The following is a 27,055-nucleotide window of genomic DNA, read 5'->3' as shown; positions in this document are numbered from 1 at the left end:
AAACTTCTTTATCATAGTATGACCCAAGGCGCCCACCTATTAACTTTTATTGGTTTCTCGTCTGTATCTGTTATAACATCAGCATACATCTCTCTCTACACTCAATATTACCCAGCCAAGGGGATCATATTGGTTTCTCCAATGGCCATTTCTTAGATAAAGACACACGATAACATATAGTTTTGTCGGGTGTAAGTGGTCTGGAGAATTTCCAGACCTTTGTTATCTCTTAAATCATGGCTGGAGTGCAGCGTTTGCATAAGTCTGTTGCCATAAGGTTCCAGGCGAAGACATTCTACGCTCACTGAAGGGATTAAGATACAAAAGATTGGTGAGGTCAGTCGTAGCCTGGGGAACTTAACAGTGGACTCTGATTTGGTAGATAGTGGTGCAGCGTCCATTAGCAGCTTGGCTTCTTTGTGACCCTGAAGCATAAAGTCCTTCCTTGTAATACAGGAAAGGGAAGTAATCACCATCATTAGCAAGCCGCCTTTGGGAATCATTAAGATAAAGGAACTCGCAGTGGAACACAGACTGGTCACAAGTAACGATAAAACTTTCAGCACTTGAGGAACAATAAGGAAGAACTAAAACCTTGGGTTACATCAACGGAGGAACGTCAAGATCATCCACAAAGTCCTCGCTGTTTGGTCTCTCCGCCGGCCGGGATGTTACAGTCCCAAAGGGCTGCTGTGCAGGTTTGTGTTTTTCTGCTGTAATAGCAGCAAAGTCTACACCCTTACTCTTAGTTGGGTCTACCTCCAGCCTTTCGAAGGCTTGCCTTGATTTCTCTGTGGGGGGCTCGGTAGGTCTGGTGGTTTTCTTCTCCTCCTGTTGCACCTTCAGGGGTTTCACCACTTGGTTAGCCTGCATCAAGAGGCACACAAAAAATTATAATTCTATTCAAAGGATTTAAACTGTAATTACTAGAACAAGGAAGGAAGTTTGGGACTCAGTTTTTTAATGAAAGGCACCATTCCTTGACAAAGACTGTTTGTGCTAAGTCAAAAATCTAGTCTTGAAGTTTCTTTTATGTGTTGGAAATTGCAGCTTAAATTCTGCTTTAGAATGAATTCTACCAACATGTGGATTAACTTTCAAGTTAGAAATAGAAGCAAAAGTTCGCTTATGGATTTTTCATTAGGGTCATGCCCAGGCTATAAGATTATTCTATAAGATAAGTCATGAATATCTATCCATGTAGGAGCAAACTGATTTTGAGTATCATGCAACTTATATTCATCTTGGATATAACAAATAGTGTGCAAACTTTTCCGTCACTGATCGTTCAGCACCAAGGAGAGTACCTTCCAAACATGCACAGGTGGTGAATAAAAAGACTCTTTTTCAGATCAGTGACTTACCAACCCGATAGAACTATACACGGATGCACAGGTGGTAGTGGCACAGTTCAGCACTGAGGAGAGTGCCATCCAACCACCTACATGTATCACTGTTCAGCACTAAGGGCAGTGCCCATGTGTAGGAGGTACATTCAGCACTAAGGGCAGTGCCATTCAACCATGTGTAGGAGGTACATTCAGCACTAAGGACAGTGCCCTTGTGTAGGAGGTACATTCAGCACCAAGGGCAGTGCCATTCAACCATGTGTAGGAGGTACTGTTCAGCACCAAGGACGGTGCCATTTAAAACCAGAATCTGATCAATTTAGACCAGCAGGATCATGTAGCTCCCAAACTGATTTAATATTTGGTATGTAATATCATTGTAACGAGGAAGTACAGACCTTGGGCATTGTGATGAGAAGATTTCCTGTTGTCTGAGAACGAACAGCCTTGCATGAGTCAGGCCTGACCTCCTCTGGTAAATGGAGCTGTAAGATCTGTGAGGAAAGCAATGTTCAACAAGTTAATCCGTGAATTAAGACCATGAAGATCAGAAGAATTCTAACAAGGATTAATAACTAGTTACTGTAAATTCATTCAAGTTTGCGACACTTAAATTTTGGGGCATGCCGAAAATCAAGAGTTTGAGTTTGCAGTTGAAACAATGGTAGTAACACAATTTGGAAGACCGAACATAAATGTATGTTCATGGTGTGATGAGTTTGTAGTGAAAGCTGACACTACAAAAGGCACAAATTTAAAAAATTTTGTTCACTTAGACCAGTGCTGTACATTAGCATTTAGCTCACAAATCAATTAATATCTTGTACCTATTGCATCACAAGAAGGAAGCGCAGCCCTTAGGCATTGTGACGAAAAGCTTTCCAGTTTTCAGAGAAGAAATATTGTGTAATATTCTGAACAGACAGCCGTTTGTAATTCCACTGTATATTTCTCCACTATGTAAATTGTAATAACGCTGCTATACAATAAGAATGGACAATTCTTACAATGGATTCGAAGATTTGTTCACACACTATAAGTGTTACATGTAAGCATTGAGTTATATAAGCTGCATCATTTAAAGGCTCCTTTGGAAATCAGTTACATCTATTAGTTAACTGAAGGGACCACCCTAAATATTGATAATGAAATTGATGACAATGTCTTTTCGTAAGTTTAAAATTGCAGATTCAACAGCGAGAATCAACAACATGGGCTCCCAAACAGTGAGAGAGATGCAAAAAATTGAAAGCTGGAGACAGCCCTGCCTTCGTGCGTGGGAGTTGTTGCTGCTCCGTACCTTTCCTTTGATGGTGACTCGGACGTACGTAGGCTGGACATCCACGTCCATGAGGGATGTGTCCATGTACCTGTGTGACATTTGGGAAAGGGTAAAGCAGTCATCTTCAATTGATGTGAAGCATGATGCTTTTTCTAGCAGCTGGGCCATGTTGGTTTGATTACATGGATGACATCCACACGCGCATCAAGTTTCATCCGTTTCCAACAAAATTTTCGGCCATACTGTAAATAATAAAGAGCAGCTGCTGTAAAATGAGAAAATTTATGCTGTAAATTGAACAGAAATATTTCGGACAATGGATAATAATGTTGTAGAATGCCAACATCAATTCCAAAGTCAAATAAGAAAATGTGAAAGAGCAAAAATGAAGAATCAATAATCCAGTATACCATACTCTGTGCGTTAAGTTTTGTTCAACCTTCCTGACTACGTATATTTCATAATGAAGGCAACTTTTTTGCCAAACCTTTTTTTATTCCCACGCTTGCATCAGTTTTGGGGTCCCCAGATGATGTCATCCATAAAATCAAATCAACATGGCCCTAGTAGTAGTAAAATGTGGCTTTGCTATAGATGGCTTGCATTTTCAGCCAAGCGTACTGGGTTATCCCAACTCTGAAAGGACAACAGTGCCTGTCAGCAGGGCTTGAATATCTGCCCTTTGCATCCACGGAATTTGATTTATATTGCAAAGCAGTGGGGTTGCTTACCGCTTTACACAATTAACAACCTACATGCAACTAGTACGAGCATTATCATGATGTACATGTACTAAAGATGTGCTCTTCAGAAGTTAAGCAATCGTTCAGACCTGTTCTTCCTCAAGAAAGGGCACCGAGTTCGGGTATTGTTGCATTTCAAAATCTATGCATGGTATTCCTCACTGTTTGATAGTTCAGGCAAGAAGAATACATTTCAAATGCTCTCAAGATAATCTCCTTGGTTCATGAGATACCTATCTGATTAGATAAGAAGTTCAATGCAAATAGAATCATCAAACTTTTGTGTGAGCAAAAACTATAAAATTAAGTGATAAATACAGCATGTAACCTTGCTAGCGTCGATGTATTCATACGGCAATGTCAAAACAATTTGTGCATGACAAACTTTAAGTGTTTATTCTTGGAAACACTAATGCAGTTAATTCTGATATCTTGAACCCAGTGTCACTGGCCAATGAAATAGGCCCTAGTCCTGGATGTCAGACTTATTTGCATTCCAAAAATAAAAACTTAGTTTGTCATGCACAAATTGGTCTCAAGCTTTCCGACTGGGAGGCTTAAAACACCCACACTAGTAAAAGTATGTCCACTTGCGACCGAAGTTCTAACATGAATCGATCTTGTCTTACAGACAATCCTCAATTCAATCAAATCAGCCACTACTGCAGTATCTTTTGACTGCGTTTAAATCAACAGCTTACTGCTGCCAACAGTTGACAAATCTTAACTGTGAGATGCAAAGTCAAAGGAAGAAGATAATAGAACGTATTGCCCCAGAGACTGACCTGAACGCTGCAACATCCAACAAGAGAGCGTTGTCGTCTTCATTATCTGTCAAGTTAAAGTCCACCCTGAAACGTTAACAATAGTTTCACAACATGGCTCTGAATTTGTAGGTGCACAGAAAGAATTTTGGGTGCACAACATAAAATAAACTAGAATGTCTGAGGGGTTGTGTGGTGCAGTGGCAGCGTGTTCGGCTCAGAACTAAGTGGTCCCAGGTTCAAATCCTGCCATGTCACTTTCCCACCATGCCAGAATGGTCATCATCAAGACCGTGGGCATTAAAGGCAAGAAAACATATTTACAAACCCTACTGCCTTCATTAAGAACTTAAGGCTGTAATTTCATTATCTAACATCAAGTTATATATCGCACAAGGTACAACAAAAAGTGCACATGCACCAGTATTTCGAGTCCTGTGGCTATTCCACACTTTGTAACATTATCAGGAACATCTCAACTACTACTTTTGTTATGGGCATCCCAACTATTACTTATGGACATCTCAAACATTAGTTATGGGCTAAGCTTGCTTTTCTCTAGCAATGCAAGAAGAGGTTCATCTGTTAGCATAAAGCATACTGTAGATAGGGAGACAAATACAGTCATGACAGCAACTTTAATATCAGTAATACATAACAAACATGTATTGTGAGCCAGAGAATGCATTGAGTGAATAACCACATTTTGTATTGCCTATAGGGAAGATTATTATAGAGAGCATTCTTTTGTATGTACAGTACTCAATAAACATAAAAATGACAATGACTGACAAAATATATTACATTCATTTGGTAAAAGAAGATGCATGTAGCATTGGCACACTCCATGAAATATTTGCATTCAAATATGATATGATACTTACTTGGCCTCATTGACATTATAGGGTCTGCCATCCTCTGCAAACAGGTTTCTTTGCTTTTTAGGTTTTTCCCTTTCAGTGGAAAGAACACATAGATGATCAGTTAGCACTTCCACAGCCACATAGACAATGGTCATAGAAAGATTTACACAGTTCAACAGCCTTTTAAAATGTTTCTCAACAAACATGTATTTCATACTGTCAGTACTGTTCAGAACAGAAGACACAAGAACAGTAAGTTCTGCTGCACTACCAAAGAAAGGGGGGCCCCAAAACCTAATAATCATTTTGGTATGTCAAGACCTAACTGTAATTATATCGGATTTTATTATAACAATCCCTTCAAAACTTCTTTAATTATGCTGTTCTATTCACCTATTCACATATGCTGCTGAAAATATATTTGGCAAAGGTAAAAAAAACGATTTCCTGACTCCTTCATATATGCATGTAATGTTAGGTGTATATATAAGCTACAGTGTTACAGTTACTGTAAGAAAGGCACTTACTCTTCTATTCCCTCCTTTTTCCTTTTCTGCTCTTCTATTTTCTTCTGGATTTCTAGGCGAGATTCGGGTGTGTACCCGACTTGTTGTTTCCAGTACCTGTCACAAGTATGAAGTTACATGCCAAGTAAACATTTGGGTGTATGTAAGATTTTTTTCAAAAACAAAACCATGCAGCATAAATAGAATTTCTTTTTGTCCAAGCTGGATACGAAATTTGTCAACATGTCACAATAATTATACTACATTCATGAAGTTGAGAAATATTCTATTTTACAGCACTCACTCTTCATCTTCTTCCTCTTCCTTGCCCCCCTCCCCATTCTTGTTGGAACTGTCAGACTGGTGAGTGTTGATGTCAGTATACCACCTGCCATCAAACCCAGGTTGTGCACCTGTCCTAGCCTCCTGGGCCTCTGCTTTCCTCTCAGATTCCTCTTTCTCTTTCAGCTGCACAAATGGATTGGCAGTATCATACATGTGTTGTAAATACGGAAATATTTACACTCAGTCATCACTGGTTTCATGTTCATATTTTTTTGTGTGATCATCACAAAATTAGTTTATTTCCACTTAAGTGGTGTTCTGTTGACTTGGACGTTGACATTGTTCTACACAATAATGTGTGTGCAGTTTCTTGTAATTTCATTTTGCTAACTTACCCTTTTCTGGATGTATGTCTTCTGTTGTTCTATTATATTTCTCCTCACTTCTTCATATTCCTGTTGAAAATATACAATGCATTCATGGCTTTTTCCTTTGTTATGATGTGAAGGGCAATACCGATGTCAAAATTCAAAACTTTGCTCAGGATAAAACAAAGATACAGTGAAAGGAGTGACAAGCTGAACACATATTACTGAATTCTGACAAAACAGTAGACAAATTCCTCTCTCAGTGTGTGAACTGCAAAAAATAAAAGAAGTTTACTCTTCTTATCTTTAACTTAATTCTACAATTCAACACTAAAATATAACTTTTAGAATTACCTGTCTTGCCAGTATCCTTTCAGTTTTCTGGATTGCTTTGCCATCTAACGTCTGAAGATAAGAAAGGTTGATTTACTGTAATTTCTTTTTTTCATAGACAGAGATTGTATTTGCTACTACATGTACATCGGATTTTATCTAAGCCCAATGTTTTGCCATACACTTGCTTTTTGTGATGATATGTATAAATGTCATACATTCTATTAAATTTTAAATATTTCTACATCTTTTCTAGCACATGTTAAAGTTTGATGATGACATAACATTGTAAGCTCTGGATGGAAATCATAAAAAATCAATGATACGCTCTTTTTTTCACATTTTCTATGCAGCTATTAGCTTGGCAATGTGCAAAATTATCACATACAGATGATACAGATGATAGAATCTTCAACAATGACAGCTCTGAATGTTCATAAAAAGTTCCTACCTTTAGTTGTGGAAGGGTGGTAACCACATACTGTCTGTAACCATCGTAGTCTGTGCAGGGGTTCCCTGTCAGATACCTATTGGAAATTTGTACAACAGGTATCAACAGAAATAGAATCACTCACTGTACACAGCAAGATGTATCAGCGTAAAACCAGAAATGCTGGAACAAGCCTTTATGAGTGCAGTATCTAACATGTATTTTAGCATTGCCTTCTAATCTAAGTGTTATTGTGCATTCGAGAAAATCATATGGAAGGTTTAATTAATTCTGGAAGATAAATTCTATCACTGTTTCCAAAAGTGTATGACATTTCTGAAATTGTATTTACTGTAAAACTGTTTTCAACAGTGCATTACACTGTTTTCAATTAGGCATTGTAAGTTTACAAAAGTTCATTACACTGTTTTCAAAAGTATCAAAACGTGTATTACACGTCTGAAAGTTTATTACAAAATTTTCACAAGTGTATTTCACTGTTAACAAAAGTGCCAAAAATTGTATTACATTTCCGAAAGTGTAATACACCATTTTTAAAAGTGTATTATACATGTACTGTTTCAAAAGTGTCAAAATGTGTAATACACTTCTGAACGCGTATGACACTATTTTCAATTAATTTCACACTGTTTCCAAAAGTGTATTGCACTGTTTCTGAAAGAGTACCATAATGTCATACACCAGGGTGCAGACTATATGAACTCACAGCTCTTGCAGGAATTGGTTCTGTTGGAGTTGTTCCACACTAGTAAGCTCACCCACAAAATTCACAGTCAAGTCCAATTTTTTCAGGGACTCGCAGCCTGCAGGTGAATAAAAAGTCACAGCTGAAAATCACTTTGGCTGAAATCATCTCAGCAACAAGTAGTTTATTAATGATGGTTAAATGCTGTGAAAGTATGTACTAGATGGCAACCCTAAAGCCCCCCTCTCACTGGACACGCGACACGTTGGTGACCTCGCTGCGACAGAGTGATTTGACACCGCGCTAAACAAATTCTATCGATAAAAAACAAATCTTTTTACGCTTCGTATGATTTGTTGTCTTTTTAGTCATACTTGTACGTTTTGCATGGTATCCCAATTGTAAAGTCAAGGCTAACTCAAATTCAATCTAGGACGCGGCGAGGTCGCCAACGCGTCGCGGGTCCAGTGAGAGGGGGGCTGAACTAAATCCATCCATCCATGCCATTCAGCCAACAATCACTGTTCACACTGATTGGTAAAAAAAAAGTTGTAGATTGATTAAATCAAGAGCAGTGTAACACTATATCACTGTCTGATTCTAGCTCAGCAGTGTACTATCTCTTCCACACATGTATCTACACAGCAGATTGATTCGTACTTCTATCCATCTAACTTCAGTTACTTGTCAGATGGTATAAGCCTGATTGATCACTTCCTGTCTTGTATCTGATTGCCTCCCTTTCCAAACGATCTTGATCTAGAGCTTGGCTAAGTCCAGGTAATGGATACCTCCCTAATGTGAATTAATTTCTTGTTGTTATCATCATGATCAATTCTCTGGTTTCACACACACACAAACTTGAGAGAAATATATCCCTGTGAGAGTGTTGCGTAAGGGAAGTCCCAGGGTACGTTTCCCGTAGACAGATCAATATTCAAGTCTGTCAGCTTAAAATTCAATCACAAAGCAACCACATCAATTATCCTGCTCTCCCAAATCCCCAAACAGAGGAAGTAAAACAGACTTTTAAAGTAACGTCAACTCTTGTGATACCCCCGGGTACTCTAAGGCTGCAACATTAAAAAATGCTGTTCTGGATACCATCTGGAGAATGTCTTGGATATCTGAAGTGTGCATACCTCAGGCAATACTGATGCTGCATTAGTAGATCCCTTTGATTTTGAAATCAATGTTGTTTCTTTTCATGTGGCAGAACTTAGGGGTACCCGGTGGTATTATGAGAGTTGATGTTACATGTGTATATATTTACCTTCCAGGTTCTCGATTCTTTCCACATTGTTGAGGGCAAGGTTCAGATACTCCAGTTTTTTCAATCTCCCAACATTTTCTGGAAAACAAGAATTGTTTTTCATAAGTCAAACAAACACACCACATATTTGGTTTGACAGGCCTGTGTTTATCTGTTCACCCACAAAGGAACATTGAAGTTTTATAAACAAGAAACTTGACATTAATATCATAATCTATCATCAGGATATTATAATATCCTGATGATAGATTATGATATTAATGTCCTGATGATAGATTATGATATTAATTATATAAAATATAATTATATTTTGTGTAACCTGCAAATGTAAGAAAGGTTGAAGCAAAGACCAAAACAAAGAAAGAGAAGACAAGAAAATGATGTGGATGAGTTTCAATTGAGGATCTTCCAATGTTTTTTTCCAATCCTTAATAAAAATTTTCCTCCTTTGCCTGAGAGCACATCCATGCTTAACTCTTGGTATTATTGGATGTGATTTCAAGTTTTCAAAGCAGATACAACCGATTTTGTCAGTCATGACTCATGACGTCATACAATAGCCATATGAAGATTCCATCAAATGATGGGATGTTCTCTACCATCTAGAAAAATTTGATACTGTCAGTGTCAAAGTAACTAGATACATGATCATATCTGACTTGCATGGTGCCCTGGGACGTTGCAACTCTCTACTCAATCATCAAGTCATAGAATACCCCTTTTGGCAACACATGAACAAATAGGTATGACATTCATCTCCATATCTATAGGAAAAATAATCAACTTTCTACTGAAAGGACAAAAAACATTGTCATTGACAAAATCAATATGAGAGTAAACTGTTATGACTTAGGTGAATTATGATGAGGATGGTAATCTATATACATTGTACAGCAATCAACATTCTGCAAACAAGACAAAAAACCTGGTCATTTGTTCTGACCAAATCAATAAACTATAATAATTATGTAACCTAAACTGAACTTAACTACTAGTACAAGACTCCATAACAAATGCTTACAAAAAGACAGTATTAAAAAAACAGAAAAAAACACACACTTCTTTCCATTTTTATGACTCTCCGGTTTATATAAGGATTAAAAAATGGTATTTAGGTTGTCCTTCACAACTCTCTTCAAAGAAGTTGGTTCTTTCAAGACCTCAGGAAAGGTAATGTCAACTCTCTTGATACTAGTACTACCGTCTACCTTAAGAGTAAGACTGTCACATTAAATTAAAAGGCGTTATCAATTAAATCCTTCTCAAAAATGTCTTGAACACCTAGATATCTTGAACACCTGAAGTGTGCATACCTCTGGGATTACTGATGCTGCATAAGAAGAGCTCACAACTTTTTAACGACAGTCTTGGGGTACCATTCAAAACTTTACTAGTACACTTATTCACTTGTCAAGAAAACTGTACATACCTATCTTTGGGATGACATTGTTCTGCAAGTAAAGAATCTTTAGGTCTCGACACCATCTGTCCAGGTGTTCTATCCTGTAATGACAAGGAAAAATTAAATTCAGGTCTTTAGAGCCATATGTAGAAAAGTATGACTGTATTAAAAATCTGCCAGATCAGAGACAGTCCCATTCTTTTCTAACTAAACATATGAAAAATACTTACAATTACTGTAAATGCAGAAATGTTCGCAGTGGTTTTAAGTTCGCGGTTTTCACGGTTTTCGCGGCAAACTTAAAACCACTGCGAAAAGCCATTCAATTGTGTGACTGTAGCGCTGGTATTGTTTCAAACGCGAACTGAAAACCACCGCAAACACTCCACTCTACCGTGAAATTAAATCCCCGCGAACATTTCTGCATTTACATATACATATATATAATATACTAGTATATTGTAACAGTACTACTAGTACTAGTACACATGCTTCAAGTGCGTTTCAATATCCTTTAATACAATCTGAAGGTAAGATGGAATTTTAAGATTGGAGGTCTTGCATCGGATGAATACTGCGTTCTGTGACCTTTAACAGGTTGACGGGTCAAAGACCTAGGCTGGACCAGGGTTAGGGGTCAAGGGTCAGGATATTTTGGGCGGGATCAAAAGTCATTGAAACAGATGAAGCATACCTTTCTACTCCTTGTTGGTGGAGCGAGATTTCTTGCAGAGAATATATCTCGCACTCATTGTGTTCCGCTCTCTTCCGAATCAGATCTTCTGTGACTGAAATGAAATAAAAACTTGTTAAATTAACCCAAATACACATTTAGGAGACCAATTATTATATATAAATCTTAAAAGAAGAATATACATTTGATAGAATTAATGGTAATTAAACCATCTATACACTACAGGTGATGTATTCAACACATAAACTGAGTTTGAAGTTTGTAAACAACTTCAGATGACTAAAAAATAAGTAACGTTACTTACTTCGGACCATCGTTCACTTTTCAAATTCAAGACACCCTGGGGGGTAAGTAGCAGTAGTCGGCAAAGCCTCAAGACGCCAGCCAAGCTTAGGAACAGAGAGTTCTTGTCTACGTTTAGTAATATTTGTGTAAACAGCCTTCCTCTCTCCTCCTTCAAAATCATCAAGCTCGAACTGCAGAAATTCTGGCGCCTTCGGTTGCTGTGGTAATGAACGTAAAACTAGCGCTACGTTTAGGTTCTTACATTCGCTGAACATGGTTTATCTTTATTTACGCGAAATATATCCTAACAGTTTTGACACACAATATTCTATATAAGGTAAATGATAATTTTTAACTGTGTGATTTTATCGTTATGTAACGTGGTGTAATTTTTCTGCAATTTGATGCGAAATTGCGGTATCAAATACGGGGATATTTATAGTTTCTCCGACCTATGACCTCAACCCATTCGCTCGCAACTATCCTATCACAGAAGAAACTTTGCGTAAAGATGCTGCTGTTTTGTCCAACTTGTGCAAACTTGCTAGTCGCAGAAGAGGGTGAAAAATGTTACAGATTCGGCTGTCAAACTTGTCCATACATTTACAACATCACACATAAGGTAAGGTGGATTTTGTGTCGGAAGTTTTCTTGCCGGCCCCCCTCCCCCTAAGTTTTTCGGACCATGGAATTATTATCGTAATTCATCATGTTGTATTCATTACACTTACAGCCAGTAGGTACCCATCTGAGTAATAAGGCTGTTGTAACGTGTTCGAGGCACCTCGGCACCTCCTCGAAAACGGAACCCCCATCATAGAGAAGGGCATGTACCTTGAAAGAAAAAAGGGATATACAAGTAACCAGGCTTCTAATCAATCTGAGCTTTCTGCTTTGAAATTCTGGTAAATTATGACACTTCTATTTTACAGATTTCCTTTAAGAAGTACCCAAAGCTGAAGGAAGTTGACGATGTCCTTGGAGGACCTGAGGCCTGGGCAAACGTGGACTCCACAGAAGGTCAGCAATTTCAATACATTGGAGATATCCTCTTTTTCATTTCTCATAACAGTTAGATGGCGTAAAGGTTGTGCCAACATGTCCCAACTCAAGTCATGCCTTTTGGTTGATTGTCCTTCCTGTATATAAGCGATTGCTGTTTTTGTTAACATCCAGGGTATTCCACAACTGGTAGGCATAAAGGACATCAGCAGATTAGATTACTAATTGATATTCAAGTTCGCAGATCAGATTACTTTTGCCTACCACTGCGTTACTGTGAGGTCATCGCGATCGCTTGTACTGTTGTTCCCATCAGCAGATGTATGGAAAGTATTGCGACATGATAGTCATTTCTGGATGCATTCATGAGATGAGATTTTTGCGAAATCTTCCCATGATACTGCTAGGAAGTACCAATTCAGGGATTGACAGATGAACCAGCTCAGAAAAAAGGAGGAAGACAGCATGGTCTCTCGTTTCTAGTGATAGTTATGAATTGACATACCGTTTTGGCATAGTGGATAGGGACCCTGCCATTCTGGTAAGGGATGCATTCTTCCTTTGTAGTCAGTCCTAAGTATGGGGATAGCTCAACCAAACCTCCTTGGCCAAATGGTACAACTGCCTTTCAGCATTATACACTGCTAGTTGTGCTGGGTTCTTCTATATGCCCTCAGAAAGCTCAGATGTGTGTAAAAGAAGTAAAAACACTTATGGGAAGGGCAGCTATGCTGACCACACATAAAAGAAATTGTGTTCTTGTAACTAAGAGTTATGTATTCCAATGTATGCTTGGTTGAAAACATTGCACTTTCAGCCAGCCATTAGAAAAAGCATCACGCTTCCCCTCAAAAAAGGATGACTGGTTTACCTTACCTTTTGGGAGGCTGAGTACACGTATACTGACATCATTCCTTCCTCAATGTCTCCCTCTGCAGAAAAGTGCCCCAAGTGCGAACATCCCCGAGCCTACTTTATGCAGATTCAGACCAGATCAGCTGATGAGCCAATGACCACCTTTTACAAGTGTTGTAGCCCAGAATGTGGCCATCGATGGAAAGACTGAAAGATACAGTTCTTAATGAAAATCTGTACATACTTTGTTGCTGTTTTGCTAGCCTGAGGCAGATGGGCACACATTAGCCAAGTACTTTATGTGTATTTATACAGATCTTGTATGTAAGAACTAAAATTCAAGTTGTTAGGGAGCCGTTTTATTTTGCTGGGGCACATAAAGGCTTAACCCTACCCTCATCCACGAAAGAGCTGTCTCTGGCAAAGCTGCTTATCACGTACCAGAATAAAGTACATACCTGCATATGTACTGTATTGTCTGATCTTGTGTTCTTCTAAATGTTCACCATGTAACAAAAACTGAGTTGTAGACAAAGTCTTTGTCCATTCTTGTTTCAGGAAAATTTTGAACATCCTATTGGGCATTAAACCAGTTCATTATCCCAAACTCCAATGTTTCAAATGTTCATGGTAAATCTCAATAGACATTCTTTTCTTTCCTCCTGCCTATAAATGTTTGACATCACACAAGAAAAAGGGCATTTTCTTAAAGAATGGTTTAATATTACACAACATGTCTGTGACAAATGCTGAGAGTCTACATTATATGTGACTGACGGGATATTACCTAAAAAGCACTACGGTATCTCAATACAACCATATGCTGAAAAAGAAATAGCATATTCTAAAAGTGACAATTAATACAGACTTGTAAGTACAGTAGCTGTTTCTATATTTCTACAATCCATTTAACCATAGTCATTAAAAAAATGCCAGGAAAGAAACAATTGAGACTTCCACAACAGGATAAAATTTAGTTGCACAAATGGCAGTGAATCATATACTTCTTGGGGTGATTTAAAATTTAAGACATTTACTACAAGTACACTTCCCTGCATGGGTCTTTTAACACATAACTACCGTTAATAAATCTCTACATGGGTCTTTTCATTTATGACAACTGTGAATAAAGTATCTCCACATGGGTGTTCATTTATGATACTCTTAATACCTCACCTCTGTGTGGGGCCTTTTTATTTGGCGCTATGTTAACATTGCATACTGAGTCTTGCATACAAGTACCCTAATGCCTACACCACTATTGCATGTTTGCCCTGTCAACTGAAACAGTCCCAGTTTATAAGAAGCAAGAAAGTAGTTTTAATGATTGCAACTATCTTGATGTATAGTATAGCACAACTTCTGCATACCTCAAATTATGTGAGGGACTTAGACTAACATACAGTAGTTAACATGCATTTGGTTTTTGTGGATCCACCGAAAGAATCCTCGACCAACTATAAGAACAGAACATGTACATCAAATTGCATATCTTTAACCTTCTCCCTGCTGTCTAAACCCCGTAACCAATACAAATTTGGTGCCAAATGGCTACCTTAGCAGGGAGAAGGTTAATACTACAGCTGTGAGTTAAAGTAGATAAATGTGTAGTAAACTAGTGCTAGTATTCTGTAGTACACTAAGGTGATACTGGTGCACTAGATGGCTCTTGGTGAAGATGGTATGGCAAAGTAGTATCAACATTGACAGGTTGTAAACCTCCGGTGGAGTGTTGCACATCAGGCTTTTAGACTGAAGCAAAGAAAATGCGTCAGAATCAATGATGGCAGTCTTATTGTAAATCTATTCCCGCACAGACTAAAAACAGAGGAGAGACCCCCAGAACAGGGTGTGAACAAATTGATGAATAAGTTGTGTGCAATTATTTTACTTTTCTCTTGAGTTACCTAAAACTTAAAAATCATGGAAATCCTCAAAACCTTCTAGTTATGCTAAAGGGGCCAAAGCCTACACCACTTTTTCCTGAGCCAAAACCTACCTTTCAAAGTCATGATCATAGCATGTTCAGTTCAGAACACGAAATACGAAAACTACAACTTCTACTGCAGTACCATATTAAGTTGATAGGGGGGCTACAACAAAACTCTACCATCTTGTCAAGACCTATCCACATACCAAATATCATAACAATCCATCTATAGATTCTTGAGTTAAGCTGTACACTCAAATACACACACAGACACACAAAACATTACCTTTTTAACAAAGGTAATAAATGAAGGACAATTTCGTAGGCTCCACTACCTAGATTTACCTTTTCAGGAAAGCATGCACGTTGCCATGACCATGGTGCTTGGCGGCGTGAATGAGGATGCCTGTGGCACCTCTGCCTTTCTTTGCCCGGCAGAAGCTGCAGTTACAGATCCCTCTGCAAGGGGGACAGGTCCAGTCCTGTAGACAACAGGGAGAAGATGTATGTGATTGAGGAACAACAACCGTTCTTAAAGGGGCATATTGTAGAATCTGGTGGGCAAAAACTTCAAATAGTAAGAATTTGAAAGATCTACAATAAGATTCACATTTGTAACTTATTTGTTACTTATTTCCAACGTATTCCCGTCATTTTGTCACATTTCCACCATTAATAAACGACGAAAAACGCAAAACGTGTAAAATCTGGTTCATTTACATGTTAACTTGTGTCCCGCAAGTTAAGCGTAGAACGCTAAGAAATAATCGAATCGACCGTTACGGTCGGAGATCGAGCGTCATAGGAAAATCACCACAAGTGATCAAACTTCAGAACGTCGCACGTTCGATCGCGTGTTCGGCGATGGTTCGACAAAATGGCGGACAAGTCAAGTGGTGGTGGGGATTGCCTATACAATTTTTTTAAGACGTCCGCACGATACTACAAAGCCGCATCCATACGTGATGAATATTGCTGTGCAGTGTAATAAGGTAGATTCAACTAATGATGTAGAAAAATAATCAAAAACAAAGAATTTTGTTTTATGCTCATGTCACAATATGCTACTCTCCAAGCAGAGCTAGGGTTTCAGCTGGTTTTTAACGTGTTTTTAGGCGTTTTTGTCATGCCTTCTACTTTGTCATCGTTTTTGTTGTGTCGCAAACCCAAGCTCTGCAGGCAGACGGAAGCTTCAATGCCTAATAAACCTAATCACTCCAACACATAACAAGCGTTTCACAAGTTAGTGCGAAGCGTGCCCGGCCAGGCACGGGATTCCCTCCCCACGCACCACAGAATTTCCGGCCCAGTCTCACCATGGACATAATCCTCGGTCTATCGGTCGTGGCCATGTTTTCATGCCATGTTCTTACGCTTCCCCTACTCCTTGGCTAGCTGCAATTACTTTCGTATGAAAATAATAGCTCAACATGCAACCAAAGACATCTGGAGTTTACAAAGTCTCCACGATACTCAACTACGATCCAGGCCATTTGGGCCGTCGTACCAGAAGACGATGTACAGCCCGAAATAGCCATAGATTCTCTCATTTTTAATCCCCACTGCGGAAATGTCATGCTGTAGTGGGAGGATATCGTTGAATCTCAAAAAGTCTCTAAACTACTACCCACAAATAACGTTACATACAAAACCGAATCAGGACGCCATGTTGGAAAGTCGCTTCATGTCCGTCAGCAAATGACTTGCCTATCGTGACCGTACTTCATTTACACCATCCAAAAACCATCAAAGAACAAAGTACACAGAAATTTGTACAATCCTCTGGTGTCGTGGGGATTTTTTAGTCTCTGTTGGTAGCGCTCCGTCGCCAATTTCGCTGGTGTTGTTGAAAAGTTCCGTCCAATCTGAACACAGCGAGCGGCGGCATTGGTAACCGCATGTAACGTAAACAAGGCACGTGTTCCCGTTCATAATCCATTTAACGATGCCTGAGATAATGATAATAATAATTACTAGTAATGCAGTTCAAGTTAATACGTAATACATATTTATTTTATATGTCTTGTTCATGCATCATTGTATTTTTCTTGTGAGGTTTCCAATGGAAATGTACGCTATGATGCTATCAATGATCATGCCGGCGTGAGATCGTGGACACCAGCCTGTCGCATGAATAGGGCAGTCAGCGGGGGACCGGCGCGGCCTGGTGAATGCCGCTCAACATTTGCCGGATGTGTGATAATCCGGGGCAGTAAAATTGTTACCACTAATGATTATCTAATGGTTCTCGGGGAGGAGTACTGTCACCTTTTTTCAATGGAAGTAAATAGGTTTGCCCCGCCCCGAGGTCAGTGCCGGCAGAGCTTGGGTTTGCGAGACAAAAAAAAAAATGACAAAGTAGAAAGCACGACAATAACGCCTAAAAACACGTCAAAAACCAGCCGAAACCCATGCTCTGCTTGGAGAGTAACAATATGCCCCTTTAACTTAAAACAGCAGTGTTGCATGAAACAAAGCCATCTCAATACATGAGATATACAAAATGGCTTGCTTTCAATCTGAAAAAGGAGTGCAACAAACTGCACGTTTGAAACAGATTCTGAACTTCCAGGATGAGACAAAGAAAACAAACTAAAAAGACACATCATACCAGTGATGAATGTTCTAACCAATGAAATAGACAAAGTATGAATGAACAAGGATAATACTAACTGGATCCATCAGTGCTTCCTTGACTTCCTCTCCATACCGGTTGCGCAGACAAGGTCCACAGAACTGAAATTAAAGTTCAAGATTGTCACCGCATCTTTATCACATATACTGTATCCAAAACTACAAACTAGGGATGCGTACAGGTTATAAAGGTCCGGTTATTACCTGAAAAAAACGTTTCGGTTCAGGTCCAAAAAACCGAAACCCAGTTTTCCAGTTTTTTCGGTACTGGACCGGTAAAAAAATCTAGCACTCACATTATATCTTTTTCGTTCTAGACCATCTTAAACCTTCCGTAAATCGCAAAACTTGCGCTCGAAAAAGAGGAAAACATTGCCATTCATGGCGGTCATATTATCTGCATGCTGAGGTACAACAAGCAATCTTTCCCGAAAACGATCTTTTCTCCGTGAAAATATCCCAGCACCACCACAAGACAATGTATCAGGTCATGAAATATGTTGTGATTAGTAAAGAATATTCCTATCGCGGTAGATACACCGTTAGATTGTGCAAAACACGATCAAAATTGGCATTCTCGACACCGATCGAGGCGCTAGGCGCCATATTTGTTTTGAATTAGCTGCTCTCGCGAGATTTGATATAGGTTACATGCAAGGTCAGCTGACCTAGACAGCGAGACTTCGCGAGACTTCATGACCTTTCACCCACAGCCGCGGGAACTGAAGTGAGAAGACGTGACGAACTGTTTTCGTTGACGCTTGGGCATATAAAGATGTCATCCCGCAGCATAAAACGGAAAGGGCAAAATCTGTCCGGGGCAGGAGAAGCTGGCTATTATTTTTCTGCCACAAATTGGATCAAGATGGCTTGATCGCGGCAATCAGGGATATGTTTCTGCAGTGGGCCTCCCAAAAGGACTGTGATATCCTGTGATATCAGCGGTGCGGGACTTGCTGCTAATGAACTTCTAATGAATACCAGGTGCCTTGAACAGATGAAGGGCATGCCAGAATGTCAAAAGGCCGAGTTCAGAGAGAAATTCAAGTATATATTTTTTCAATTTTTTTTTTTTTTTTTTGCATTTGATTTTTTTTAATGTGATTTGTGTTGGACTCCAACTTGACAAAGTCTAATCTCATTTATTGGTTTCCTTTAAAAAGTGATTTTGCCCTGGAAAATATTTTTCCTTTCACAGTCTTGATCAGTCATTATTACTTATTTCGTTCATTTTTAAGAACTTTAATAATTCTACCTTATTCTGATAGAAGAAAGCAACAGACTTAGCATTGTGTTATACTCTCAGGTTAGTGTACAATAACATGATATCAGTCTTGGTCTATGACAAACAGCGTTACACTGGTATAAAAGTACATGTATGTGTATCACAGTGCATTGTAAGAACACTCCAAGTACTAGTAAATAGAAGTTTGGCAATTAGTCAGATATGCCATGGGTTCAGGTCGGACCTAATAGGTCCGGACCTGAACCTAAACTTTTAGGTTCAGGTCCGGACCTGAACCTGAAAATGGGTTTAGGTCCGCATCCCTACTACAAACATTTCTAGCATACTTCAATCTTTGACTATAGAATCTATAGTGGTAAGGCCATGTCAGGTTAACTTTCATGCTGCATTCAGCTAGACTTTAAAAATTTCATGCAGGTATTTTCCATAGTGTATTAGCTTGCTTGTGATGTGAACAATATACACAACATACATAAGTCACATTCAGTGTTGATATTTTTACTTGACATTCAAAAGGAACACACAGGAAATGCCCCCACCCCTAAGGCATCGCCAAAATTGCCAAGTCTTACCTGTCCTCTGATGCCCAGGCAGGTCTCGGAGCGACAGGTTGTCTTGGTGTCTGCAGTCTTCTGTCGACATTGATGGCAGCTTGTCCCCTGGAGGCAAATACACGCAATTCAATTTACTATTGTATCAAAATTGTGCTTGGCTAGACAATGGCAGATCTTAATGTGAACTGCTTTTGTGTACTGGATGCGACCCTAGAGTGTTCACTTTTTGGGGGGGAGTCCGTGGGTTCAAGCCCTGGCTGGGTCAAACTAAAGACTCTCTGCTTAGCACTCAGCACTTATGGGAAAGGGTATGGGAGTTGAACACTAGCCCCAGGAGGCCCAATGGCTACAGAAACAACATCGCCCCTGGACACCAAAATGTGTGGGAAGGGTCTTAATTAAGAAATTATGTACTGCATATTATGTACATTCACCGAATACTTACATGAACAGAATTATACACTTTATCAGCCACCCTCTCTGCTACCAGCTGTAAGTCTTCTTCTGTGATCTCTTCAACCGGCACCACGCGGTGAGGCTGCGCCTTGTAGCCCCCGCTCCGCCGGCGTTTGGGTTGGGGCAGCTCTGTTTCCTTAAAAAAAGAGATAAAAACCACATCAGCCTTCTTTCAGCGACCATCTTTTTTATGCGATATCTTTGTGCATTTTCCGTAGGCTGCCTGCAACAGTGCCCTCTTCCTTCAGATGAGATTAGAAAAGACCGTAAATGCACAATCAGTGTTAATCTAATTACTTTATTTATTTATTTATTTGTTCAGCTGCGTACAGTGTACAACAGCCAAGGCTGCCCGACTAGCTACTGCTATTACAAGGGGCTAGCCTTGCTGCAAAAGTACATGATAAAATACAATACATTAGTTAAAAATACAACGTACAATCTTACAACTCTTACATTGAATCAATATAGTACATAAACATTCTATGAATACCACTATAAAATCTAAAAGAAAGAAAATACAGATACGGGATTGTACATTGGAATAGTAGTTCGTAGTAGATCGGGGAGATTTAAACAGAGAAGGGGTCCCCCAGTGACTTCCATGCCATGGTTTTAAAAGTAGAAAGTGCGGGGGCAGTCCGTGTGTCGGATGGAAGGGAGTTCCACAGTTGGGTGGCTCTATAGAAAAAGGCCCTCTGGGTTCTCACACTTTTTGGTGTTTGGAAAGAGAGATTGTTTCCGTTTCTTAGGGAGTATCTAGAATCAATGGATGATGATCTGGTTGGTGGCAGAAGACCTTGCAAGTGAGGTGGACAACGACCGTTGAACAGTTTGTAGAGAGTGGTCACTGTGTGGAGTTTGCGGCGAAAGACAAGCGACGGAAGAGACAGCTGGGAGTAGACGGTGCGGTAAGAGGGGTACGGAATTCCATGGTGACCACTTATAATTCTTGCCATGCGGTATTGAACAGATTCCACCAGTTTTTCGTCCCGCTTTGTGAGGCCTGACCATACAATGTCGGCGTATTCCAAGACCGGTCTAGTCATGATCTTGTACAGCCTGAGCAGTGTGTCCTTAGGCACCTTTTTTCGAAGGGTGCAGAGCATGCCAGCAGTCCGTCTTGCCTTGTTAGTCGTGGCTTCGACGTGCAGGGTCCATGTGAGTTTGTTGGTAATAGTCACTCCCAGGTGCTTGTGACTATAGACGATTTGTAGCGTAGTACCGGCCAGGACGACTGGGGGGATCGTTTGTGGGAGGGAGCGGGTAGTAAGGTACATGACTTTACATTTGTCCCCGTTGGCCTCGAGTTTCCAAAGTAGTAGCCAGTCGGATACAGTAGCCAGATCTCTGTTGAGAGAGTCTACAACAGTTTGGACGGAACGGTGAGCTGTTGAGAGTGAGGTGTCGTCTGCAAACATGTTCGCGTCGCATGCTCTGCAACTGGAGGCAAGATCGTTAATGTACAAGATGAATAAAGTAGGTCCTAGGACGGAGCCCTGGGGGACGCCAGCGAGGGGAGTTCTCCAGTCAGATGTTGCGCCGTTGACAACCACTCGCTGACGCCTGTCTGCAAGGTAGCTGGCAAACCACTCGAGCAGCGGCCCACAGATCCCATACCCTTCGAGTTTGGCTAGAAGACCCTTGTGCCAAACTTTATCAAAGGCCTTACGCAGGTCCAGGAAAGCACAGCCAACCACCTCTCCCTTGTCCATGGCTTTGGTCCATTCATCAGCTAATCGGATCAATTGGAGTGTTGTGTTGTCGTGCGAGCGGAAGCCACTTTGATGGTGTGTCAGAAGCGGGGAGATGTGCTCCGTCAGTCTTTTGTTTACTAGGTTTTCTAACACTTTGGGGATGATGTTCAACAGGGAGATCGGCCTGTAGTTATCTAATTACTTGTGACCAAAAGTATAGCAGTCTTCCCTATCTGTACACAATGCTAGTTTCTATTACGCCACATCAATTTGTATCACTTATAAAAGTGCCCAAGCATTTGCAAGTGCTATCTACATCAAGTGTACAAAAGCACCACCTATCTGAAGTACGCAGAAGTGTCGCCTACTTCAGGTTCAAGTACAGATGAGAGCTACTGACCTCGAGGGGGATTTCGTCCTCGTCCTCCCCATCGCTCCCTTGTCTTTTTCCCGAACTGAACATGAAGCCAAACTTGAAACGTAGTTTCTGAAATAAAAATTACACAATCTCAATGACAAGAGACAATATTGACAATTTAGTTAATAACAACAACATTTAGCAGAAACATAGTGATCAAATAAATAATGAAAATTGATAAATAGATTGGGGATTTGACAGTGTTTTTTTTAAACTAGCCTCCTGCTACAGTGCTTGCACAACTGAGTGGTACGAGGGCAAAAAAACGGAGGTGAGCATTGAATTGGGTTTGACAGTACGCTGTTTTAAACATGGTTACTAGCCCCTTGCTACAGCACTTGCACAAGGGCTGTAGAAAAGAAAATGAACACCGCCCTATACACCAAAAGGGAAGGATTTTAACTAATGATGAGAGCTTTCCATCAGCACATTAGGAAATCAAATTAACTGGTGCCAACTGTAGGGATGTCACTATAGCTCAACGAGTAGCAGCCAGTTGAGCTCCTGGCTCCAATTACATGTAGTTGCTAACGGGGAGACCCTGCTTCAATCCTGGGCAGGACATCTCGGTTGGAGCTGTATCCGTCTTTTGGAAGGGACGTAAAATGTCCTGTGTTCGAGGAGGTGCCTCAAGTACATGTACTTAAAAGGGGTCTGCACTTTAAAGGGTAAGGGCTAGCAACCGCTCACTGTAAAAGAAACCCTGCTACCAAAACAACAAGGAAGCTTGCTGGATTGACTATATAATACGACAGAATGTTTGTAGTTATCTGTCCAACAGTGGAGATATAAAACTATGGAAAGTGAGGTGTCCTACAGGGGTGTTGTTGTTGTCATTGCCACGAGCCCTGGTCATGGGGGGACTTGTCCTGGTACTGCAGTAGCTCAGTCGCTTTGGGTTTCTCCTGGGGACGAAGTTGTCATCACCCATCGTTCTTCTTCTGGATGGCGACTAGGTGTAACATAATTAACAAATGCAAACTAAGTCACTGCAACCAGAGCAATGATTTAAAATTCATGTCATCTTTTCATCTCTGCTTCTCCAAGCATTTCTATCTTTTATGATGTTCTGTGGTTTAACACAGCTTGGCAAACACATACTTACATGTAATCCTTATCATATTCTGGGCTACATAACAGTAAGACTGGTATCTTTGCACCTTGCAATTTAAGTGAAAACAGTAGCAGTATAAAAGATGAGTAGGGTAAGAAAGACATTACCTTCCTTGCCTTCTTCAGCGGGATGTTAAACTCTGACTTCAGTTCTGCCAATGCCTGCTTCAGCTGAAAAAAATTGAAGTCAACACTTAACATCACATACGTGCCAATAGAATCAACTTATTAACATGAAGAAAAACAACTATGGATCCTTACCCTTACAGACGCTTCAGGACTACTCCTGATACTTTTATATCCCACTCTTATAAAGTAGCAAAGGGCCATTTCAAAATACATTATGCATTAGTCAGAGATCTACATGCATGTCTTAGGTGGATATTCAAAATGTCAAAATGTTGAGTAAGACAAAAGTGGACTCTAACCATGGCCTTATTTTCTTCCACATTTTTACGTCTCCTTTCTTCAATCTCACTCTGTGCGCCGGGGTGGAGTGTTGGTAAGCCATCATCATCATCATCATCATCAGAGTCGCTCTCTGTGTCCCAGCTCCAGGACTGCAGCTCAGCCTGACGCCTGGGACTGCTTTCCGGGGACTTCACCGTCTCTTCCTCCTGTCTCTCCTCTTTGATGTCGTCGTCTTTGATATTGTCATTGTCGCTGTCAGAGTCTTCGTTCTCCCCCTCCTCTTCGTTCTCCCCCTCCTCTTCGTTCTCCCCCTCCTCTTCTTCCTCCTCCTCCTCCTCACTTGTGTCATCATCATCATCATCCATCTCAACCTATAGAAAGTAACAATATCGATTGATAAAACCTTATTTATATGCTTCAAGCTATCCCACTTGTATACCATTATTTCAACTCTCTATGATTTATCTCTTGTGTACAATCCAACTCCTTGACTAAGAAAGGATATGGAGAAGGATGCTAACACTACATTGATACAGACACGCTAAAAAATAAGGCATTATATGTGCAAATGTCTTAGGACACAAAAATGTCCCAACAACATTGCCAGAATATCATTCAGTTTGGGGCTCTGGTTTCATGTACATGTGTATCAGTATTTGATTATACTACTACAGGGGTTCCTGACACACGGGTGTGCAACAGTCGGCTAGTCTTCACACCGCGCTTCCAAGCGGCTCTGTCCAGTAGGTCCACACTGGTGAGGCCGCACACCTCGATGTCCTTTCTGAAACACCCCTAAGATTTTCCTTAGTCTACAACGACCTCTGTTGCCTGGTAACTGAAGCTTTGTGATAGTGTTGATGCAGCCACTGCCTCGTTCAACATACCTGTACCACCAGAGTCTGCATGACCTCAGCACCATGGCGATGAAATGAGTAAAATCAGCAGTACAGTGTATACTCACATGCTGAACTGCAGGGTTGTCCTCAATCTCACGGAGACCCTCAGCAAAACCTCTACGATTGCTGGGACGGCCAAATTTGTCTTTGAACTGTTCGTATGGGTACAGGTCTTTGATGGACAGTGTGCCTCTGAAACAGAACACATAAGGAGATGACATGCAACGTTTTCAATATTTGTTCAGGTGTAACTTCACATGTACTACAAATTTGTTTGTTCCTTGGTTTCTTTGTAAGAAGAAGGAGAAGAAAGATAGCAAAGTATACATATGATAGACAAAACACAGTTTTATATACATTGTAGATGATGTATGATTTGTAATAAGACACTTTAAATAAGCTACTGGTTTGTGAACTATCTAAAATTCAACCCATTTTTTTTACACACATTCAAAAAAAAAAGGGCAGCCAGAAAGTGCTATGCGACATACTATCCATACATCTGCTTGGATATTATTATACTGGGGTGAGGTAGGGGCATGCTAAGTTTATTTGTTATCTCAAAGCAGATGTTGGTATCTCAAAGAAAATCCTGACTATAATAAATCCACCATAGATGTGGTGAGGTGTGCGTTTTTTTGTCGGAGAAAGCATATTTACAATCCCTAAAATCACTTATTCAATGGTCTGTCAAGGTAGAACTAAAATAACAATATCTTACATTTCATGCGTTCCATAGAAGAAAACCACATGCTTCTTTGCCGATTTCTGAATCAAGGGATGGTCTTCCTCAATCTGTAGGGAGATATAAATCATTACATGTGGGGAGTATGATTTGCATATCTCCACCTGTAATTTTTTTCTGGTGATTTTCAAGGCCATGCACAAAAACCTGTTAATGCAGCTCTTTGTCGTTCACCACTCTTGATACTGCAAAAAACAACAACTTCAAACTGTATCAATCTGTGCAAAATACGTATACTGTCTGAACAAAAGTTGTTATTGTTGTTCAATTGCATGTCTTCGGGTCCAAGCCTGGTAGCCATAAGGACCAGTCATCAACGGCCTTTGACGGCTGTTACTGAGTTTTCCATAAACCCACCAACAAAACCACTGCAGTGCTTCTACTGAATAATTTATCGGTGCCACTGTTCACAAGAAGATCCACAATTTTACAAACAAATACATTGGGATATACAGGGGTGATAAACCTAGCAAGTCGCACTCTACCGATGTGTCAGGTTTTTCGTCAAGTTTGATTGATTTAAATCATTCGTTCTCAGCTCAACTCCTCAAAAGGCGTGAACCTCAGAACTCATGATCTGAGTACTCTAAAACTCACCCTCCCCGGCCAAGCCGGATAGCCGCGAACTTTGGCGAACACTCGGTCGCCAGGCTGTGGTTCCCAGGCTGCCATACTCAGTAATATCGCTCACCAATGCAGTTTTTGCTGTTAAATCGAGGAAATTCGGCACAACCTATTCGATTTCTACAGCTTTAAATCTGCCACCTATGCTACTGTTTACGCAAAACTTTTCCTATTGTACATCCACGTAAAATGTAGTTCGATGTTTTTTCAGAAGAACATAGACCACATGTCGGTTCATTTATCAATCAATAAATATTATCATTCATATCACAGCTTTTGAATTTATAACGATGTTGTAAATCGTCGATAAATGGTGTTGTTTTTCCAGGTCACATACAGGTCAGAGAAGCCTCCGCTAGTGGCGCGAGCACTGCGGCTCCATGTGTTGTTGTGTACTTGCTGCAGCGACATCTTGCGACATTAGCAGGGAAGACAGGCATCTGTAGTCAGACTTCCGGATAATTTGTCGGCCTATCCCTTTTCGTGATTTATGAAAAAAAAGTGTACCCCGTAATTATAATGCACCGATGTACTACACCAGGGAAAATGTAGCTGGATGTCCCCGGCTGGGTGACGTTTTGAGAGATTTTGAAAAGTGCAAGTTTCCCTTGAAAGTGATACCATTGTTGCAACATGTTGCCATTGGTAAATTATTATGTTGGTAAGTTCTATTTCCGTGCATTTTCATATGGATGGTTTATCATTTTACAGTAGATGGACCATATATAACGTTATATGTGGGATAATCCATTATGTTCTTCTAATCTGATACACTATTAAATATAATCTCTAGAACTTCTGACATTTGCCTGGGAGCATATGGAAAAGGAGGTGGTATGGAATTTCATCAGGCAAACTCTTTGCGTTGAACTAGATATTAAAAGACAATGGCCTGGATGACAAAATTTAGCAGTGTCAAGCCAGAAACAAAGGAACATGTAGAACCTCAACATGCAGCCTTACTAGTACCCATGACCTCAGCTATCAGCCAGTCAGTAAACTGGACTTTGGACCATAAACTTTTCACCCCAATGAATAATTTACCTAAAGGGTTAAAGGTCGTTTTTACCAGTTGCAGAGACATTTCCTCACTGACAACCTTAGTATCAGAAGGTACATGTAGATATCATGTTTCCATTTGAGTGCTCAGTTACATAATCTGTGAGTGAGAAATGCTCTCACTCAGCT

At 40.1% G+C, this 27,055-nt stretch overlaps 3 protein-coding genes across 3 annotated transcripts; 1 reads left to right on the top strand and 2 right to left on the bottom strand.

The window, feature by feature from the left end:
- Positions 1–31: 31 nt before the first annotated feature.
- LOC136428441 (dynein axonemal assembly factor 11-like) lies at positions 32–11,525 on the bottom strand. The gene is made up of 15 exons (XM_066417938.1): positions 11,303–11,525; positions 10,999–11,092; positions 10,332–10,405; positions 8,903–8,980; positions 7,651–7,747; positions 6,945–7,020; positions 6,515–6,565; positions 6,188–6,247; positions 5,812–5,975; positions 5,529–5,624; positions 5,023–5,091; positions 4,160–4,225; positions 2,650–2,719; positions 1,748–1,843; positions 32–867 (listed from the first exon to the last, which is right to left on the bottom strand). The coding sequence occupies exons 1-15, from the start codon at positions 11,310–11,312 to the stop codon at positions 601–603; spliced, it is 1,368 nt and encodes a 455-aa protein (XP_066274035.1). The 5' UTR covers positions 11,313–11,525; the 3' UTR covers positions 32–600.
- Positions 11,526–11,713: 188 nt separating this feature from the next.
- LOC136428447 (DNA-directed RNA polymerase III subunit RPC10-like) lies at positions 11,714–13,609 on the top strand. The gene is made up of 3 exons (XM_066417944.1): positions 11,714–11,905; positions 12,216–12,303; positions 13,224–13,609. Exons 1-3 carry the CDS (start codon positions 11,738–11,740, stop codon positions 13,349–13,351), a joined length of 384 nt encoding a protein of 127 aa, XP_066274041.1. The 5' UTR covers positions 11,714–11,737; the 3' UTR covers positions 13,352–13,609.
- Positions 13,610–13,841: 232 nt separating this feature from the next.
- Positions 13,842–26,048, bottom strand: LOC136428442 (cell division cycle-associated protein 7-like). The gene is made up of 12 exons (XM_066417939.1): positions 25,841–26,048; positions 25,220–25,293; positions 24,564–24,690; positions 23,617–23,970; positions 23,297–23,359; positions 22,893–23,027; positions 22,058–22,144; positions 19,950–20,096; positions 19,523–19,609; positions 17,744–17,806; positions 15,416–15,552; positions 13,842–14,892 (listed from the first exon to the last, which is right to left on the bottom strand). Exons 1-12 carry the CDS (start codon positions 25,913–25,915, stop codon positions 14,880–14,882), a joined length of 1,362 nt encoding a protein of 453 aa, XP_066274036.1. The 5' UTR covers positions 25,916–26,048; the 3' UTR covers positions 13,842–14,879.
- Positions 26,049–27,055: the final 1,007 nt, after the last annotated feature.

Source organism: Branchiostoma lanceolatum, chromosome 2 (genome assembly GCF_035083965.1).
Source record: "Branchiostoma lanceolatum isolate klBraLanc5 chromosome 2, klBraLanc5.hap2, whole genome shotgun sequence".
NCBI classification, from domain to species: Eukaryota; Metazoa; Chordata; class Leptocardii; order Amphioxiformes; family Branchiostomatidae; genus Branchiostoma; species Branchiostoma lanceolatum.
The sequence above is the reverse complement of the archived record's forward strand: the minus strand, read 5'-3'. Positions and strand labels throughout refer to the sequence as shown.

What these genes read in the sequence shown, in the direction of transcription:
- LOC136428447 (XM_066417944.1), top strand. Translation starts at nt 11,738, where the DNA reads ATGACCTCAACCCATTCGCTCGCAACTATCCTATCACAGAAGAAACTT. An exon ending in TTTACAACATCACACATAAG is followed by an intron (nt 11,906 to 12,215) that starts GTAAGGTGGATT and finishes TCTATTTTACAG; the next exon opens with ATTTCCTTTAAGAAGTACCC. An exon ending in AAACGTGGACTCCACAGAAG is followed by an intron (nt 12,304 to 13,223) that starts GTCAGCAATTTC and finishes CTCCCTCTGCAG; the next exon opens with AAAAGTGCCCCAAGTGCGAA.
- LOC136428441 (XM_066417938.1), bottom strand. An exon ending in CACCAACAAGGAGTAGAAAG is followed by an intron (nt 10,406 to 10,998) that starts GTATGCTTCATC and finishes TTGTCATTACAG; the next exon opens with GATAGAACACCTGGACAGAT. An exon ending in AACCAATTCCTGCAAGAGCT is followed by an intron (nt 7,021 to 7,650) that starts GTGAGTTCATAT and finishes AATTTCCAATAG; the next exon opens with GTATCTGACAGGGAACCCCT.
- LOC136428442 (XM_066417939.1), bottom strand. Translation starts at nt 25,915, where the DNA reads ATGGCAGCCTGGGAACCACAGCCTGGCGACCGAGTGTTCGCCAAAGTT. An exon ending in ATGACAACAACAACACCCCT is followed by an intron (nt 22,145 to 22,892) that starts GTAGGACACCTC and finishes TTTTTATTTCAG; the next exon opens with AAACTACGTTTCAAGTTTGG. An exon ending in AAGTGTATAATTCTGTTCAT is followed by an intron (nt 19,610 to 19,949) that starts GTAAGTATTCGG and finishes ATTTGCCTCCAG; the next exon opens with GGGACAAGCTGCCATCAATG.